Source organism: Chionomys nivalis, chromosome 13 (genome assembly GCF_950005125.1).
Source record: "Chionomys nivalis chromosome 13, mChiNiv1.1, whole genome shotgun sequence".
Lineage (NCBI taxonomy): Eukaryota > Metazoa > Chordata > Mammalia > Rodentia > Cricetidae > Chionomys > Chionomys nivalis.
The window spans coordinates 12,076,247-12,096,026 of record NC_080098.1 but is presented as its reverse complement, the minus strand read 5'-3'; the positions used below and the strand labels follow the sequence as shown (position 1 = coordinate 12,096,026).

The following is a 19,780-nucleotide window of genomic DNA, read 5'->3' as shown; positions in this document are numbered from 1 at the left end:
CCGCCCGGCTTGGTGGAAATTTTTATACATCAACCAAAATAGTGAAAACAATAATTTGCTGTCCACTTATCTACTCATGCATTTGGGTATTCCTGAGGGAGCCCTACACAGCCTTAGAACTCACATGAAGGTGGAAGAACAGAACCATTTCCACCAAGTTACCCTATGACTGTCACACATAAATAAATAAATACAAAAAAGAAAAAGAGTGATATTTTCTCCTGTGGATTCTGTGCTGATTTTTTTTCAACTTAACTCATCTGGGAGGAGGCCATCTCAACAGAAAAACTGCTTCGCTTAGATTGACCTATAGGCAAGTCTGTGGGGTGTTTTTCTGACTGATGACTGATATGGGAGAGCCAAGATCTCTGAGTGTTACTGGATTGAATAAGAAAGCAACCGAGCACGCCATGGTGAGCAAACTAGTAAGCTCTGCTTCAGCTCCTGCCTCCAGACTTTTGCCTTGAACTCCTGTCCTGTGGCTTTTGGTTCTGGTGTTTAGCACAGCCATAGAAAGCAACTAAGACGAGTTTCTTCAATCTGCATATATCCTTTCTTGTAAGCCGTACAGAAACTCACCTGCTGTCCCATTGGTCAGGCCTGACTTCCAGTGTCCAGGCCATTGGTAAAAGGAAAGCTAGGGTGGAACTAATGTTTTCAGTCTATAAAGTTGGAAACGCTTCTGTGAGTTTAAGAGGAGAGGATGTGCAGTTGTGAGGTTGGGTGAGAACCAAGCAACACCAACATCCACAACAGGCTCAGCAAAGCATCCACTCACAGTTACTAACTGATGCTCAGTGATGAGAAGGGCCACAGCGAGAAAGGCAGCGTCCTTATCTTAGAGCACAAAACATGCGGTTACATAGTTAAATGCAGACGTGCCAAATGCCATGCAGTGATCACTGCGCCAATCGACCATAAGTATAAATACTTTTTGAAGTATATGGGAATGAAATATGAGATTGTAGCTGTAAATACAAAGACAGTTCCTAAGGTGCTGACTAAGTCTAAAAATCATCTTTGAGAGTATGCGTTTTCCCACTGTGAGAGTGAAGAACCATACTGAGCACACAGCAGTAACCTGTCATTGGGGAGGCTTCTGCATCTCTGGGAGTTCAGACTTTATTTTTGGAACTCTAGTCTTAGGGCTATCTGACTTTCTTCTAGCTGGCCGCATCTTCACCACGGAACTTTGGATAATTTGGATGATTTGCCCAGGTGCTCGGGAAATGAGAGCCGTTTTCCAGTTGTCTCGAAAGTTTTGCCTGACATCATATAGTGTGACTTTGGGCACTTAATGTGAGCATCAATAGTCTAAGCCCAAATTCTCTGAGATGACCTGAAATTTGAGGAAACATATCCTCAAAGCTCAAAGTAAAGAGTGGACGCTCAAAGCGAGCTCCACTCCCTGCACACGCAGGAACCAAAGCTGGCCTTGTCCTTGGCAGCACTCACCCACCTTGTACATCCCTCTGATAACAGCGATGGCATCACTTAGCTGTTGCTGAAAGCTTTTTCTCATGGTGTCTTCAGACTGCAAACCAAAGACAAATGCAGTAAGTACCACGGCACTGCCTGGGTAAGAAGGCAGAGCAACCATTCCCCATCAGTCTCTTGAGAGTTTCAATTTATCATTTCTTCTATACTGAAGCTATTGTGGCATATTTTAATTTTCATCTTTGATTACCCAAGAGCAATACAAAGGGGCTGTGGATAAAATACAGATCAACTTGACAATGTTGCATTGTACACATCAACTAAAGTCTTACAGACTTTTCCTAGAACTGCTTAGAAAAAGAATAAGATCTATTTACATTCACATGGTCGTGTAGCCTGCATGCTTTTTTGTTTTTAATTTTAACTTTGTGTGTGTGTGTTTCCTGCATGTATAGCTGTGTACCCCTTGTGAGCCTGGTGCCAGGGAAACTAGAAGAGGGAATCAGAATCCATCGGACTGGAGTTAGAGATTGTTGTGAATTGCCATGTGGGTACTGGGACTCAAAGCACAGTCCTCTAAAAGAAGAGCCAGCACTGACACATGTCTCTAGTGCCCAGTTCTACTTTTTGATGGAATAAGTTCATAAAAGGTTAGCTTTGCTGATCTATAGGCTATAATAATTTTATTCTTCTAATAAATTTGATTATATCTGCTTAGGTTAAAAATGAACATTTTTTTTTTTTAGAAAAATACTCTGATTCTCATATCCATTCTGAGTCTAGCATGATGTGTAAACAGCAAACAGGTATTAGAGTCAGAAAGGATGGATTTAAATATTGTACCCACCCCCATGTTTTGGACTAATATAAGGTATTAAACTTGGAAAAGTTGGTTTCTAAAATTTGTATCTCAAGACTTTCCATTTGGGGATTTGGAGACACTTGAAGATCATGTAAATGTATTCAAAATGCTTAGCAAAGCATTTACTATTATATGGTTACTAAAATATGAGTCTTCTTTTATAGCCCAGAAATAATACCGATTTTTAATATTTTATTTTATAGCAAGTCTCACTGTGTAGATCAGGCTAGCCTAAAAGGTCCAGAGACCCTACAAAATGTCAGCAGATGGAAAGAAACCATAAAGATTAAGGCAGACATTAATGACACAGTATTAAACAACAACAAAATCAATACAAAGAATCAATGAAACAGAGTTGGTTCTTTGAAAACTGGGGTTGACAAACCCTTAGTCAAACTAACCAAAGAGGGTGGGCAAGATGACTCACTAGGTAAGGGACCTTCTACCAAACCTGATGACATGAGTTTGATTCCCTGAAACCCACACAGTGGAAGGAGAGGACCTCTGACCTTCACATGGGTATCACGGTGATTGCATGCCTACGCCACTACAAACACACAAACTAGTCAAAAGAAAGAAAGACCTAGTTTAACACTACATACATAAAAACTAGCCACAAGAAAGAAAGACTCAGTTTAATGAAATTGTAGTTAAAATGGAGCCTTTGCAACAGATAACAATGAGATTCAGAAAATAATTAGTTATTATCTTAGAAACTTATATTTCAATAAATTTGAAAGTGTAACAGCAATGTATGGATTTCTATGTGGAAGATGACCAAAATTAAACCAAAAATGAGACAAACAACATAAACAGATCTATGCTGTGGAAACTCCTTCAGCCAATAGCAATCCTCAGCAAAACAAATACAACTGGAGGTATCACCATGACTGGTTTCAATTCATTTTACAGAGGCACAGTAACACAAACAACATGGTTCTGGACAAAAACAGACTTGTGAATCAACAGAATAGGACAGAAAACTGAGATTTAACAACTACAGCTGCCTGACTTTTTTGAAGGCACTCACTAAAAATACACATTGTGGCAAAAGACAACATCTTCAAGAAAAGATTCTGGGAACACTGGGTATTGACATGTGGAGGAATGAAACTAGACAAACCCCTTTATTGTGTCTCACCCTGTACAAAAATCAACTCCAAATGAATCAAGCAAGAGACCTGTCAGTCTGAAACTGTTAGAGGAAACAGTGTGCACACCAAAAGACAGGCACAGGTAAGGTTTTTCTGGGCGGAAAGAACTTCATTCTCTGAAGAAATATGATCAATAATTGATAAATGGGATCACATAAAACTACAAGTTTTTAAAGAGCAAAGAAAACTGTAAATTAATTGAGTGAAGAGGCAGCCTTCAGAGTGGAAGAAAATCTTTGTTGGCTGTACATCCAGCAGACTTTAGGATCTATAATTTACAAAACAAAACAAAAACCTCCAGGAAACTAGACATCAAGGTAGCAACCCAATTTTAAAAACTGGTCTATGGAACGGAACAGAAAGCTCTCAAAATAGCAAAAGCCACAAATAGCTAATAGACATTGAAGAAATCTTCAACATTATTAGCCATTAAGGGCAATGCAAATTAAAACTATCCCACTTCACTCTAGTCAGAATGGCTATCACCAAGTAAGCAAAAGATAACAAAAGCTGTTGAGGGTAAGGGGCAAGAAGAACACTTACATACTGATGGTGGAGTGTAAATTGGTACAGCCTCTTTGTAAGGCAATGTGAAGGTTTCTCACAAAGCTGAAATTAGAACTGCCACATGACCGAGCTGTACCATTCCTGGGCACATCCTTGTTTGTCTGTGTTCATCGTTCATCTGTGTTGCTGCTCTACAAGCAACAGCTAGGAAATGAAATGACCCTAAATATCTGTCAACTGATAAATGAGACTGAAAATATGCTACAGCTACACAATGGAATTTTAGTCAGCTGCAAAAATGAAATTTACAGAAAAGTGGATGAAACTGGAAAATACACTAAGTGAAGTCACTTAGGCCCTGGAAGATAAATAATATTAAAAATTTCATATGTAGATCTTGGCTTGGCTTTGAATGTTTTTATTTGTGCCTTCAAGTTGTAGTGTCTGTAGTGGCTAGGAAGCTAGAGAGGGCACATGGTAGGAAGAGGGGAAGAGGGCTTCAGTTGGGGAGAGAATGCAGAGCACTTGTGACAGAAATGTAGTGCAAGTTCACCAACACGGCAGCCCAAAAGTGAGCTGGACGAGGTTGATACCAATGGATAAAGCTGGATGGGAGAAAAGGCTATGAAGCCGCAACCTTCCCCAAGACCATAGGCAACCCAGGAAAGCTGGGAGTGGGAGAGCTGGCCCTCTCCAAGCAAAAGCACAATAATTGGCTCTCTGGTGTCAGATGATTAGCCCTGAAAATATACATAAAAGTAGCATTATATAGACTAAGCACACACACACACACACACACACACACACACATATGGCCATGAATTTGAAGTAGAGTAGAAAGCAGTATATGTGAGGGTTTGAGGGCTGGAAAAGATTGGGGAAATATTGTGATTATATTATAATCTCCAAAAATAAACCCATAAAGTTGGGTAGGGGATTCTGGGGGTTAAAGGCTTGAGCAGAGGCATGGGGAGTCAGGCAGGAATGTTGGGAAGTGGCTTAACCAAACAAAAGGATGTGTGAAGAAGTGGAGAAACCCATCCTCCCCCATGTGTATGTGTGTGTGCACGCGCACGTTTAAAGAAGGAATTTGGATGAAGGTACCCTGCATCAGTGGACAGTTGTTAAGTGACAATCCCAATGCCAGCTGTGGGACACTGTCCTTTGATCTACTGGCCAGTCAGGTTCCAGAGGCCTCCAGGACAACACAGGCTACCGCCATTGCTGTGCCTTGCCCTTTTAACTAGATGTTAGGGCCTCACTCCTGGAAACACAGAACATTTTGGTTCCATGTGTAGAGAGATGAAGCTGGAACAGACTCGGGGACTTCCTCCTTGCTGGTCAGCTTTCATAATGCCAAAGACACCATGCAGGCCACTGGGAGTGCAAAATCATCAGTGACATGCCAAGCAGTTGACCCTGCAGGTATGATGCTGACATGCCAGGCAAGATATGACCAAGCTGCGATCACAGCAGGACTGCTCTGGGGGGGGGGGTTCATTAGTTGTTTTCTGACTGAATCTGAAGCCTGTTCCACAGGAAAGAATCTACTCCAGGTACCATAATCCTGATCAAAAGCCACGATTTGTGCCTGAAGAGATAGCTCAGTGGTTAAGGGTACTGGCTGCTCTTCCAGAGGACCAAAGGTGTGATTCCCAAACCCTACAAAGATGCTCACAAAATCTCTATAACTCCAATTTCAGTGGATTCAATACCCTCTTCTGTATAGGCACCAGACGCCACGTGCAGGGAGCAAACATACCCACAAGAAAACACCCATACACACAAAATAATGAGATAATTTCTGAGGCCACAGCCCTAGAAGTGGGTAACCTACCCTCCTACTACAACTACTGTTTTGTTAAACAGACATGCTGTCAATCTGCCTTCTAACAAAGCCCCAGTGGCCTAAAGAATAAGGCTTTCTAAATATTCATTTTTATATCCAAGACTAGTGATGCTTTCAACCTTGGTCAGAGCTTTCTTCTTTCACTGGAGGAAGTCAAGGCAGAGACCCACAAGTGGTCGACATGAGGAGAAATAAGTAAATGCTCAGCCCTAAGTAGGACATCTACAATCCCCCACCCCTCGCCAGAGCTCATGGGAAATGCAGAAGAGGGAGCTGAAAGAGCGTAGGCACCAGAGAATGTGGAAGGATGCTGCGGTCTTCTGCATGCGACGTGGCCACCACAGTCGTGAATTTGTAGTAGCTATGGTTACCTAAGCAAGACCGTGTTATTTCAAGTCAGTCAGTAATTCCCATGTGGATGGGGAGGAGTTCATGAGGTTTCACCCCTAGCCGAGAAGCTATTGATAACTGGTGGATGCTGGGGCAAGGAAACCATTTTTTTTCACTCTATGACTATAATAGACTGCACATATGCATACAGGCTGCACTAGGCAAACTGAGTGGATTTTATTTAAAAAAAAAAAGACATGAAAGTAGGGTGGGCATGTGTTAGGGGAAAGTCTGGGGGAGTTGGAGAGAGGGGTTGGGATAGACATCACTAAAACACATTGTACATATGCATGAAATTAACGAAGAATAAACAAAAGTATTATATTTTTAAAAACATTCAAAAGCAAGTATCTGGCAGAGAATCTGAAGTTCTGTTGCCAGATTGGAAATTGTGAGCAAATTAACCTGTTTCTCTATCGTAACAATCATACCAACTGTACAAGGAAAGCTGCGGTCCCACACGAAGAGTTTACCCGAATTCCTGACAGTATTAGCTCCTGGAGACACAGCTCAGACAGCGCAGCTGCCCTGATAGGTGGTTGCATCCAAAGCCTGCACACATCACACGGGATCCACCCCCATGGTAGAGAAAATGAGGGCGCACCTACCTGTTGATAATATTTTTTCATTTCTAAAATCCTGTCGTGAAGCACACTGACAATTTTCCAAGACTCCTCTTTAAGTCGGTCCTCAAACTTCAGTTGAACTAAATCTTTGAGGAATCCAAAATCCACCTGAAGTGAGGTAATCATCTACAAAATAAAAATCTTTTGTCAGTGTAGAGAGTCAGACTCTGGGCGCCAATATTCCAGCACATTCCTTGATTTGGAGTGATAGACCAGGTGCCTGGCTTACCTTTGAAGATCATCTCTCAGGTCTGGTTTATTGAAGAAGTACAACAATTCTCTCTCATGGCATCTAGGTTTTCAAAATGCTATTTAATTTCAAAATTAATATATACTAGTGGAGTGGTATGGTTTGAGTATGGCCTGTTCCTTCCAAAATTTATGTTGAAATTTAATCTCCATCATGAAACATTAAGAGAATGAAACCTTAGCATGACCACGATGTTTACAGGTGGGAATGCAGGGATGAGATTAGGATTAGATGAACTCCTGGGGCAGAAGAGAGGGCTATGTGGGAAGGAGAAGCCAGAAGAGGAGGCAAGAACAAGCAAGCCAGTGCTTGTGAACTGTGTCTCAGAGAAGATTCCCAAAGCTTCCCACACTACTGCCATCTAAATCTTCCCTACTGAAACTTAGTTTGAGAACACCAAGCTACTGAGGAAGAAACTTATAAAGATAGTACCCCAAAATATGTCATTCTAAAAGAAGACAACAAATTGTCAAGCATGTGGCAAGGTGACGCCTTCAAAAGCTCTTAACAGTGCAAAGTGCTGCAGTCTTTCAGCAGGGCAACTTGGCAGTGGCCTCTAACGTGACTCATGTGTGTACCCTCTGACTCACAAGCTCCCTTTTAAGAATTTACGCCACAGATTTACTGGTGCTTGAATTCATGCAGGATTATTCATCGTAGGTAAAGATTAGACACTACTAAAATGTCAGTCAATACAGGGATAGCAATGCGATGTGCGTCTTGTGACATAGTTGTGAAATAAGACACTGGATATTGAACCCAAGACCTTGCACAAATTGGACAAGCTCTCTGTCTCACTAAGCTTTCTCCCCAGTTGTTGTTTTGGTTATTGTTTTTCTTCCTTTTTTTTTCTTTTGAATTTAATTTTTGACACAGTGTTTCATGAAGCTTCCTGGGTGGATTCCAAACAAGTAATCCTCCTGTCTCAGCTTCCTGATTAGCTGGGATTCCAGGTATGTGCTACTGTATTCAACTATGTGGAAGATCTTTATGTATAGATATGGAATGATTTTCAAATAGATGAAAAATAAAAATAAGGCACCTGAGGCAATTGATAGCAGTATTTTAATTCATGTGGTAGTTTTAATAACTCAATATCTTATATTTATGAAATACTCTATTCTCATTCAATTTCAAAAACTCCAAGGGAAATGATAAGATTTGACAATGTGATACAATTAGAAAGTCATTCAGTATCTTATTGTCTTCATTTATTTATAGGTAAAATACTTTCTACTTTTCTTAATGTATCATAAGCAGAGAATATTCACAGATGTCAAAAGCAGAGAAGTTTCACTGAACAGACTCACATATGTAAGATATAAACACCGCAAGTATAGATCATAACTTAGATCAGTTGTAACATACAGCTGGGGCTTGAACATTTACTGTTCCTGCAGGGGACTGACTTCAGTTCTCAACACCCTTGGGAGCTCACAACCATAACTGCAGTTCCAGGGGATCTGATCCCTTCTTCTGACCTTTGACAGCACGAGGCACACATGCAGTGCACAGGCACACATGCAAGCAAAACACACATATACACAAAACTAAGAGTAAACCTTTAAAGCTTAAAAAGAATGCAAGTATCATTCTGCTAAGTTCCTCAAAGACCTTAGTATTCTGAGACCATCTCAATCACTTCGGTGTTGCAAATAACAGATGTATGAAACTGTAAGCAGAGCCTGCTCGCTCTTTTCCCAGCCGCCCAGACCTGAATAATCACACAGAAACTATATTAATTACAACACTGTTTGGCCAATGTCTTAGGCATATTTCTAGCTAGCCCTTACATCTTAAATTAACCCATTTCTACTAAGCTGTGTATCGCCATGAGGCTGTGGCCTACTGGTAAAGTTCTGATATCTGTCTCCTTTGGAAGCTACACGGCGTCTCTCTGACTTTACCTACTATCTCTCTATATCTCTGTTCAGATTCCCTGCCTGACTTTATTCTGATAAGCCATTGGCCAAAACAGCTTCTTTATCAACCAATGGTAATAAATCCTTTCACAGCACACAAAGGGGGAATCCCACATCATAAAACCACATGTATAGGAATGTTGTTTAATGACAAGTGCTTTTTATAACATTCATGAAACATTGGGTTTGATTTCTAGTACACAACTCCCTCCCCAAACAAAAAAATTACCCCATAAAGATAAATATACAAATTTATCTTAGAAGTTGCACCCAGATTTACCTGCATTAATTTTTCTGTTGATTGAGTCAAATCTTTCAATGGCAAAATTTCACTGCAATCTGTCTGAGTAGCATGGTCTGAAGTGAAAAAACCAATCTTCAAATTATCCGAAATAGTAAGTCTGGAAAGAGAATAGAGATACCAAATTTCCTTAGAAAAGTGTAAGCACACATATTTGGCGGTAAATTTGATTATATTTACAATACTGCAAGAGATTATTCAATAAAGAAACTTCTGGAATATCTGGTCATGGATGAGTTGGCCTTGGCCTGGTTATCAGACTCCCTACACTGTGGCACCCTCACCTCTGTATGCCTTCTCCACTTTTCCGAGATATGATCTACTTAAGTCTATTATCTTAATATCTTATCCTGTGCTATTGCTAGAGATGATTGTAATTTATGCATAGTCATATCTAAAGGAATTATGTCAAGATGGAGATTATCCTGGTGTGATCTGAGAACACCTGAGGTTCCAGAGCAATCTGTGGGAGAAATCACAAGAGGAAACTTAGTTTTCCATAATAATATTAGGAGGTTTTCCTTTTCCCTATAACTCTCTCACAAAAGTTCGCTGGAGTGTGCCATGACTCCAGGCTGTGTGGTCGCTAAAATGCAGAAGCAGCTAAGATAAATCAGCTGCCTGCCTCTAAGACAGGCAGAAAAAAGATTGGCAAAAAACAGTGACACTTTCACCTTAAAACTTTAGTTCTGAAAAATATGGTTACATTGTCCTTAAAGTTCATTATTTATATTAACATGTGATTTTATCACTATACTAAAGGAGTTATTATAAATATACATTTAATTTCTACTTTTTAATTTTGACTATGATAACTATTTATAGATACAATGAACATAAACCAAAGCTTTTTGAGGTTGTCGACACTTTGTAGAAACTCCAACAGGCTCTAGAGCCAAAAGGCTTGAGCTCTGCTTTAGATGATCACCATTGTGTCCCTGATTGGGAAATTCTACTCCCAAAGTATCTGCAGAGGCGAGGAGCCAGCCTTTGTACATTTCCTCCATGGCTCTATAATGACAAGCGTCTTAAAAAGTTAGTAAGAAAACTCTCTTTCTGCATGTACACATCAATTTGATCAAACTTATCACAACCTTTTGTTTCGAAAATGTCAGCTGAAGGGGAGTGGGGATGGGGAGGGGAGGTAAAAGGAGGGAGAGAGGGTGGATGCAAGCAAACAAGTGAGTCAAGAAAATCCAGTAGAAACAGAGGCTCTGATGCAAAGAGTAGACATTCCTCTTCCTCCTCTGCTGAGAAGTGGGGGCAGAGGGGGCTAGGGGCACAGTGGCCTTCCCTTTCTTCTTGAGCAGGGGCAGAGCTGTAGATGTCTCCACTGAAGAGTTAGCTAATTCTGAAGCCTGCCACACCTCTGCTCCTCCTGTATTGTCACGTGATAGATACCTCCCGTAGGCAGTCTCTGCCTGCCACAGTGGAAGCATCCTGACTGACGCTGTAACCCCGTGACTTCAGGGAAATTAGCTAACTTTTCCTTGCCTTAATTTCCTCTTATATTTTTCTTTTAATGTTATGTGTATTGGTGTTTTGCCTTCGTGTATATCTGTGTACCATGTTCATGCTTAGTTCTAGAAGAGGTTGGAAGAGGTATCTGATCCCCTGGAACTGGAGTCACACTTGTATGCCTTTACGGGGTGCTGGTAACCAAACCCAGTCCTCTGGAAGAGCAACCAGTTCTCTTAACCACTGAGCCAGATCTTTCCAGCATGCCCCCAGTTTCATCTTATGGATAACAAGAGTGCAGAGTCCACAGGATCATAGATAGACTGAGTGTATTAATCTTAGAATCACTTTGATGTGGTGCTTGGTGCACAGTGAGCCCTAGAGAAATAGTGTTGGCATTGGTGCTGAGGGGTGTTATTATACCACCACCATCGCCACATTTTCTTTCTGTTGTTCTCTTCCTCTCTTTCTTTCTTTGAGGAATGGTCTTTCTATTATGTATCTTTGGTTGTCCCAGAACTTAATATGTAGATCAGGGTGACCTCTTTTTCAAAGAGATCCACCTTTCTAAACCCCCAAGTGCTGGGATTAAAAGCGTGCACCATCATGCGTGGCTAACTGTCAGGTTTTCAAATATCACAATTTGTTCATCATAGTTGAAGAAAACTATGAAAGCACAGCAGTATTCAACTATCAAAAGCTCATTTGAAATTTAAAATTTAATACTCATAATAATGATTTTCAACTAATCCCACTAAGTTCTCAATTGTGCTTTTACACACATCAATATTATGATGACAAACCTTATCTTCAGCAGTAGCTAGACAGAAATGAAGCATCTGATTTTAATTAAAATTTCTGATTTTTTTTTTTGCCAGAGAAATTGTGTTTTATATTTAGTTTAGTTCAGCTTAGGAGCTTATGTGTTTTTCTCACTGAAACAGTGTTCTAGAAATCTCCACAGGCCCTCCTCATCCCTGCATATTCTCTTAGGAGATGTCAAGAAGTCATTCTGTAGGTCCCTTATAAGTTATGTTTTCAGAGAGTAACCTTGAAGAACAAGGTAGCACCGTCCCCCTAGCAGGAAGCAATCTTGTTACTTACATAAAATGGTGGCCAGGCTGGAGAGATGCTTGACAGATAAAAATGTTTATGGTCTTGCTGAGGACCCTGGGTTGGTTCCCAGAACCCATATGGCTACTAAAAAATCATTAGTAACTTCAACTCCAGGAGCGTTGGCTCTATCTGCTGACCTCCCTAGGCACCAGGCACACACTTACACTTACGTACATGAAGGCCAAACACGTCTACACACACATACACAAAAATTAACAAATTAATCTTTACAAAAATAGTGGCCCATAATCCCCAGGAACTTCTCCTTGAGTTTAATGCCCCACATGTGGACACCTATCTGGGTCTTCCATATCACCTATGGGAACTTAGGATATCACCTGTGGGAACTGGGGATATCATCTGTGAGAACTGGGGATGAGATGGGACACTCAATATAAATTACACCTGTAATCCCAACATTGGGGACTGAAATACAACAATTGCTCATTCAAGACCAGGCAGTATAGAATATTCTTCTTAATACCAATTTATGAGAATCAATAAAATAATCATCAATATTTAAGGCTCTGCCCCCTATGAAATCTATAACCAACTCTGAAAATAATTAATGAAAAACACTAATAAAGTATCATGATATGTAAGATTAACTATGGTATTATACTGCATTATTTAAACAAACAAATTTAGATGACCATGGAGAGTTTTCCTAACATCACCATAAGCCTCTAAACTTTTCAATTTTAATAATTTAAAATTTTTATTTATTTATTTATATTTATATATATATTATTTATTTATACACACATATGTACATGCCACCACCCATATGTCAAGGTCAGAGGGTCACCTGGAGGACTGAGTTTTCTTCTTCTACCATGTGAGTCCTGGTATTGAACTCAGGTCTTCAGGCCTGGTGGTAAGTGCCTCAACCAGCTAAGCCATTTCTCCAGCCCTAAATGATTATTTTTGAATCTATCATTTTCATTGTCTCCTGAGGTATCTTGCTAAAATCTATATTGTGTTCCTATCTTTCCACATAGGACTTTGATATCTTTCCTCATCAAAAATAATCAAATTCAGTCATCTTTTTCTAACCTCCAAAATCTGTGTCTGAACTAATGACTTAAGCATCATGCATTCATACACAGTGTCGTGTGCTGAACTAATGATCTGAGCATCATGCGTTCGTTCATACACAGTATCATGTGCTGGACTAATGATCTGAACACCATGTGTTTATACACAGTATTGTGTGCTGGACTAATGATCTGAGCATCAAGCATTCATACACAGTGTCGTGTACTGGACTAATGATCTGAGCATCATGCGTTCGTTCATACACAGTATCGTGTGCTAAACTAATGATCTGAGCATCATGCGTTCGTTCATACACAGTGTCGTGTGCTGAAGTCTGCTCACAGTTCTACCCCCTAAAATAGTTGATACTTCCCCTCTTTCCCACCTTAGTTTTCCTTCTCGACCCTCTTAACTTCTCATCATGGAGGAGTCAACAAGGTAGACAATGACAAGGGAATGACTAAAAAACAAACAAACAAGCAAAAAAACTTGGGAGCAACCAGAGAAGGCCAGTGGGCCCAGTAGCTAAGGAGGTAGGTCTGATGAGGAGGCACAAGAAGAGATAGGAGAGAGCCAGTGATGACGACAGAATTGGAAATACTGGATGAAGAAGTAAGTGTATTAAAGATGATGAAGGGAAGTTTCTCAGTCTCTGAAAAAATATTAATAAGTGTAGAAAATGAATAGGCTGGAATGTATGATGTGGGATTCCCCTCTGTATGCGGTGAATACCATTGGTTAATAAAGAAACTGCTTTGGGCCTGTGCAGGAAACAGAGGTAGGCGGGTAAAACTATGCTAGGAGGAAGAAGGTGGAGTCAGGAGAGAGAAGCCATGTAGCCCCATCGGAGACAGACACTGGAACTTTAGCCAGTATGGTGATACACAGATTAATAGCAATGGGGTTAAGTTAATGTGTAAGAGTTAGCCAATAAGAAGCTAGAGCTAATAGGCCAAGCGGTGATTTAAATAATATAGTTTCTGTGTGATTATTTCAGGGCTGAGTAGCCAGGAACCAACAAATGGCCTTCCTACAACAAATGTACCCCAAGACAGTGGAACAAAACTAGAAAAATTGGTATAAGGTCACGGTTTTACAAATAAATGATTGTATGAATATATATGTATACATATATTATATACTTAGGTCTACAGATAGTTACAGGTGAATGTATGTGCATATGTGTGTGTAAACATATATCATCTAGTTACATATACATTTGTTTCTATTTATACCTGACTAGGGACCTACAAGAGTGAAACACCAGTAGCAATGAGCATCCTGTGAGTGAGGTATTACTTGGTAAATGTCATCCACCTCTAAAAGGAATCATGTCCCTCAGGAAGGAGAGTAATCCGAGAGAGGTATAAAAGTATAAAATTATGCACAAACAAGTGCAAAATGAACCCATAACATTTTCATATGAGAAAAATCAACAAATACTCAATAAATTATCGTAAGAGTTATATGAGGGTTATGAGAGAACAAAGAAGATTCTGGATCGAAAAGAGTCCCACTGGCTGTATTGAGGACAATATGAGCATAGAAATAAAAGTAAGTACTAAATTATAATGCACTGAATAAATATAGTCCATTGGAGGCATCAAATTACAAGAAACTGAATAGTTAAAGAGATTTGTATTGATGTGATGAATAGAAATTGAACAAAATATAGAAGACCCTTAGAAGTATACAATCATGGTGCAAACAGAACCAGTACTCAACAACCTCCACAAGGTTGAGCAATTGAGATGAAAGTCATTCATGATGGCTGAGGCCAGTTAGTATAAGTTCATTTAAGTAAAGGAAATATTAAACCAACAAGACAAAACGCAGCACAACAAGAAAAACGGCCCATTTGAGCTAGAGAACCTTGGAAGACACTAAGCGGACAAGACCAGTATGATTTTTGTTTGTTTGCTTGTTTGTTTGTTTTTCCAGACAGGGTCTCTCCTGGAACTCACTCTGTAGACCAGGCTAACCTTGAACTCACAGAGTTCTACCTGCCTCTGCCTCCCAAGTGCTGGGTTTAAATGCCTGTGCCACCAAACTTAGCTCAAGGTCATTGTTACTAATGGTAGTTAATTGAACAGCGTTGCCAACACTGAATCCCTGAAGAGAGAACAGCTCTTCTTTGTGGCATTTCTGCTGTAAAAACACGACCTGAATCTGGTTGTGTCATATCATAGGAGGCTGCGTTATAGCTGACGACTGTACAGAATGTCAACGCTAGACTTTGTGCAAGTGTCACATATATAAAAACCTGGGAAAGGCTGAAGAACTCTTCTAGACTACATCATTCTGTGTCCTTGTGGGACATTATGAGCAGCTGACCAAATAAGAAAATCTCAAGCCCAATTAACAGATAGATGGACCTGTCACTGCATGGCAGGCTTGTACAGTCCTGCAAAGCCATCCAGAAGTGAACATGAATGAGAGCTAAGAAGGAATATTCTCCTGTTGTTAACACTTGGAACAATTGTTTGTCCACTGCTTCTTTCTGGATGAAACACCTGGAGTAGACATCTAGATTAACTTATGAGCATGGGTAGCCAGGAAGGCAAAAGATTGGTGGCAAGAGCATCTAGGGAGGAGTTACACGGATGAACTTTTAAGAATAGGGACAGACTATAAGCATCCCTTATAAGAAACAGTGACGACATTGGGAGTCAGGAAACCTGGCTGTTTTGCGATCCTTAGGCCACTGAACTGAAGGCATAAAATCGGGATCACCCTCCTGCATGAAATGACTGAAATCTGATTATCAAGGTTCGACTGGGTGATTGCTGTACATGGAGTCAAGGAGGACTCTGGGCGATCCCTGAGTTCTCAAAATGCCTCTTAGTATTCCATGGCCATGGTAAAGACCAATTGAAAACACAGCAGCCAAGACAGCAAAAAGATCCTGCTCGGTAAGGAGCTTTGGCCCGCCTGAACTTTGTGGTGTTCTTCAGTGAGTGGGCAAGCTTTCCCTGCAGACCAGCGCAGCTTACAGCCTCTGCCAAGTCTCTTTGCCTTTAGTAGCCGGAAACTTTTAGTGTCTCCCATGCTGTCTCCAAATAAGTATTTATCTTAGTCGGGGGAATTCTAAAGTGTCCAAACCCTGGGTGCTACATCAATGTACCAGATGGAACCCATCATCTGGATGTACCCTGATTCTCTATAGTCTGCACACTGTACATTTAAGAGACCTCCTGTTATTATTTTTCCAGTCTAGAGCTGTAATCTTTCACCCTCCCCCAATGCTAAGTGGCTTCTTTTCTCTATTCAGTTTCATTTTCCCTTAGATTTGACATTTATGTTCTTTTATTTCTTCCTATTTTAGGCAAAAAAAAAACCCGCTTTATTTGAGTAGTAGTTTTATAGAATGTGGATAATTTTGTGTGTGAATAGCTTTTATTATCAATATGCTATTTCAGGTTATGGTTTAGAAACAGCATAATATGTTTGGTTATTCTTTCTGTAAACATAACAGGACAATGATAAAATATGTAATTTTACAGATAAACCCTCTGGAGTGTTTAAAAACAATACACCTATTTATAGAGCAACTTGCCCCAGAGGCTTTGCTGAGATGTATGCTTTAATCTACACTTTTTCTGCTTCCAGTAATTTTCCAACATCTTGTTTCAAGGCTGCGGAAACTGAGGTTTAACAAAGGCAAATAACTCATCTAAAACTGTAAACCAGGGGTGGGGGACAGATCTGGGAGTGTAAGGTCCCCACCCCAGTCTTAACTTCTTGTATGATTGATTGATCTAGAAAGATCCGGCTCATCCAGAATCTAAATAAAATATGAAGGTTCATTCTTCAGCTTCTCTTCAAATCAGAAGTAGGTCTAAGTTTAGATGCTAACAGCACAGTCTAGAGTGGAAGCCCACATCCCAAGGCCTTAGCTAAGTGGTTCCTACACAGTCCTTAATTAGAGTCTGTGCAATTCTCCCAAATAATGGGTTGCTCGCTATGCATAAAGCATGGTCTTGGGAGATAACAATTACGTTTAACAAATTAGACACAAAATTAATATGCTAACTTATACGAAACAGACCCATGAATATTTATTAATAAGCTGCAGCAGCACATCCCACTGAGCCCTAGAATAGTCAGTCCATCCTCACAAATGCTGGTTAACGAATTAGTCAATGAAGATGACATTAGAGGTGCTAAATTTTTACTGTGGTGAATGGCTCAATGTTATTTAAGGAAAATATTCTTTTATTGTTTTCTGTTTCAAAGATATATTTGATATAAATTATATCAAATCAAATATATATGTATGATATATATAATTATATATATTTATATATATAAATTTATATATGTATAAATTTATATATGTATTTCCTGGCTGATATTACCAAATCTTATAGTTTACTTAACACAGCATCATTTTACAAATTATTTCCAAATTGATTTACCAAACTGGACCCCTCGTCCAACCTGCAGGCCTCACTATTGAACTGCTTAAATAGATGTTTCAACAGTCACTGCTGATATTCTGTATCCCAAGGGGAGCTTATCACATCACCCCATCCTGTTGCTCACATTCCCTTTACCAACAAAGTTAATTGCAACCCCATTCTTCCAGCTACTCAAGTCAGAAACCTTGGAGACTGTCCTAGGCATGGCAGTCCATCAGTAAACTTGACCAATCCCTTTTTAAAGGAGTAATTAGAATCTGATCACATCTTCAGCTCCTCCAAGGACTGCGTCCTGTTCTCCAGTGACCACAGGACCACAATTTCCACAAGCATTGTCTGTTTATCTGCTTGTGTGTGAGCATGGGAAGCCAGAAGTCGAGGTTGAGTGTCTTCCTCTATTGTGTGCCTCCTTGCTTTTGGAATGGGACCACTTGATGAGTTCCGGCTTCTAGCTGTATCAGCTAGACTAGCGGCTGGCAGTGAGCACCTGGGACCCCCACCCCCGAGCTGGGCTTACAGATTTGCTTCACTATGCCCAGCTTTGTACATGGCTAAAGATACACTCAGGCCCTCATAGCAAGTCCCCGAAACCATCCTTCTTGATCGATATTATACAAGTCCCCTAACTGGTTTCCCCACTTGTGCCCTTGTCCCTGTTATGGTCTATTGTCAAAACAGCAGAACAAACCAATAGATAGGTAAGTCAGAGAATGCCGGGACTCTACGCCAATACCCTCCTGGCCTCCCACCTCCTTGGAAATAAAAGCTGAAGTCTTTGTGGTGATCTAGGACCCTGGAATCTGACCATCTCTCTTCTGCCTCACCCCATTCTATGCTACAGCCATGCAGGCCTCCTGTATTCCTATACCCAGACTCCCTACCTTCCCTTTCTCTCAGCCAGGGTTTTGGCTCCAGATCTATCTGCCTGGCTCCTCCCTGCAGTTTCTTTTTAATGTCAGCACAGCGAAGTATTTCTGAGAGCCATATCTAAAATTAGAATCCCCCCTTTTTTCTACTCGGTGACTTGGGGGTGTGTAACATGCACACACGATTTCCTCTGCTACCCTTTGCTTCTGTCTCTTCTGTCAATGCTGCCTGACTCATATGGTCACTGACTTAACTAGTTTGCCCTTGATTCCTAACTAGAATGTCTACTTCACCATGGTTGAGCTGTCTTTGTGTGAATGGCTGTCTTCCCAGGCCCTAACCCAGCTATGCTCAGATCCCTGGGTGATGGGGGGTGTTCAGCTTCTCCCACTCATTTCAGAACTCCAACCTGGTTCACTGAAGAAAAAATGTTATGGGCGTTAGTGGTTCCTGGACTCAGTCAATTTGTGTTAGTACAGTACTCGGCAGAGGTCAGTCAGTCCCTGGAGTCTGGCTGGAATGCTGTTGGGGACTTATTCCACGGTGGAATGTCAAGAAATCCAGAAGAGAAAGGGACTCTTAGGAACAGATTACACATAGTGTAATCCACTGGTGTCTACCGTGAACTGCCTGTGATATGTGCTTTTGACACATATCAGGGTCTTTACGTACTTTTATCAGGGTCTGCATGTACCCCTACTCGGTTTGATCAACGTACCTATTGTTGAATACAGTTGCACTAGGGAGACTGGGATTGCGTCACTGAGTCAAGCCCACTATTGGACTGGTCCAGCTATAGGCAACCGCCCCACCCCCACCCACGCCGCAGCAACCTGGAGCTACCATGGTGTTGGGCTTGCCTAGAACCAATTACCTGGCTCCCCAAAGCCTCCACCTACGAAACTACATCTTATAGCAGTTAACCCAGGCTTTTGTGCCCACTACTTTGAAAAGGTGTTTTTAGAAAAATGTCCCCCACCCCCAACACACACACAAGAAATGTCAACTCTACATTATCCAAATAACAACAGTAGGGTTGAGGTCAAAGAATCCCAAGAAGGAGGAATGAAAGCCAAGGACACTGAAATAACACAAAGGCGTATGACTGGCTGTCTCTGTGCTTTTGGGGAGTGCTCTAGTTCTAAGAAAATCCATGTCAACGCCCCACTTTTTGATGGCTTCTAGATATGGGGTCAAGAGAGCTGAACGGATCATGATGTGGGAGCCTCTGAAATAGAACTGTACCGTTATAAAAAGTCAGGGTGGTGGTGGTAGAGAGTGGGGAAGTTGGGAGACAGTACCCCTGCAGGTCCCAAAGAAAGTGTTTATGGGAAAGAACTACAAGACACCAACTCAGTGCCCAGTGCTTGGACTTTCAGCCTTAGAATAGTCAAAGAAATCTGCGTTTAAAAGCTGGAGTCTCTGGTATTTTTCTTAAAGCAGCTCTGTGCCATTTCTGTATGACTCTCTTCTAGACCATACTTAGGTGAACACATTTAACATGCCCTGTGCTCGATGACGAGCAGGCACAGTTGGCCACTGTCCTGTTCCCAGTTGAGATAATAAAGACATAGAGAAGTAA

At 40.8% G+C, this 19,780-nt stretch overlaps 1 protein-coding gene across 1 annotated transcript in view; it reads right to left on the bottom strand.

The window, feature by feature from the left end:
* The window catches only part of C13H10orf67 (chromosome 13 C10orf67 homolog), a 94,888-nt gene that overhangs the window by 74,851 nt on the left and 257 nt on the right, over positions 1 to 19,780 (bottom strand). The window contains exons 2-4 of the mRNA XM_057788010.1: positions 9,278 to 9,398; positions 6,808 to 6,951; positions 1,460 to 1,534 (exon numbers count right to left, since the gene is read on the bottom strand). Coding sequence (XP_057643993.1) covers positions 1,460 to 1,534; positions 6,808 to 6,951; positions 9,278 to 9,398 — 340 coding nt within the window. The remainder of the gene's footprint in view (positions 1 to 1,459; positions 1,535 to 6,807; positions 6,952 to 9,277; positions 9,399 to 19,780) is intronic.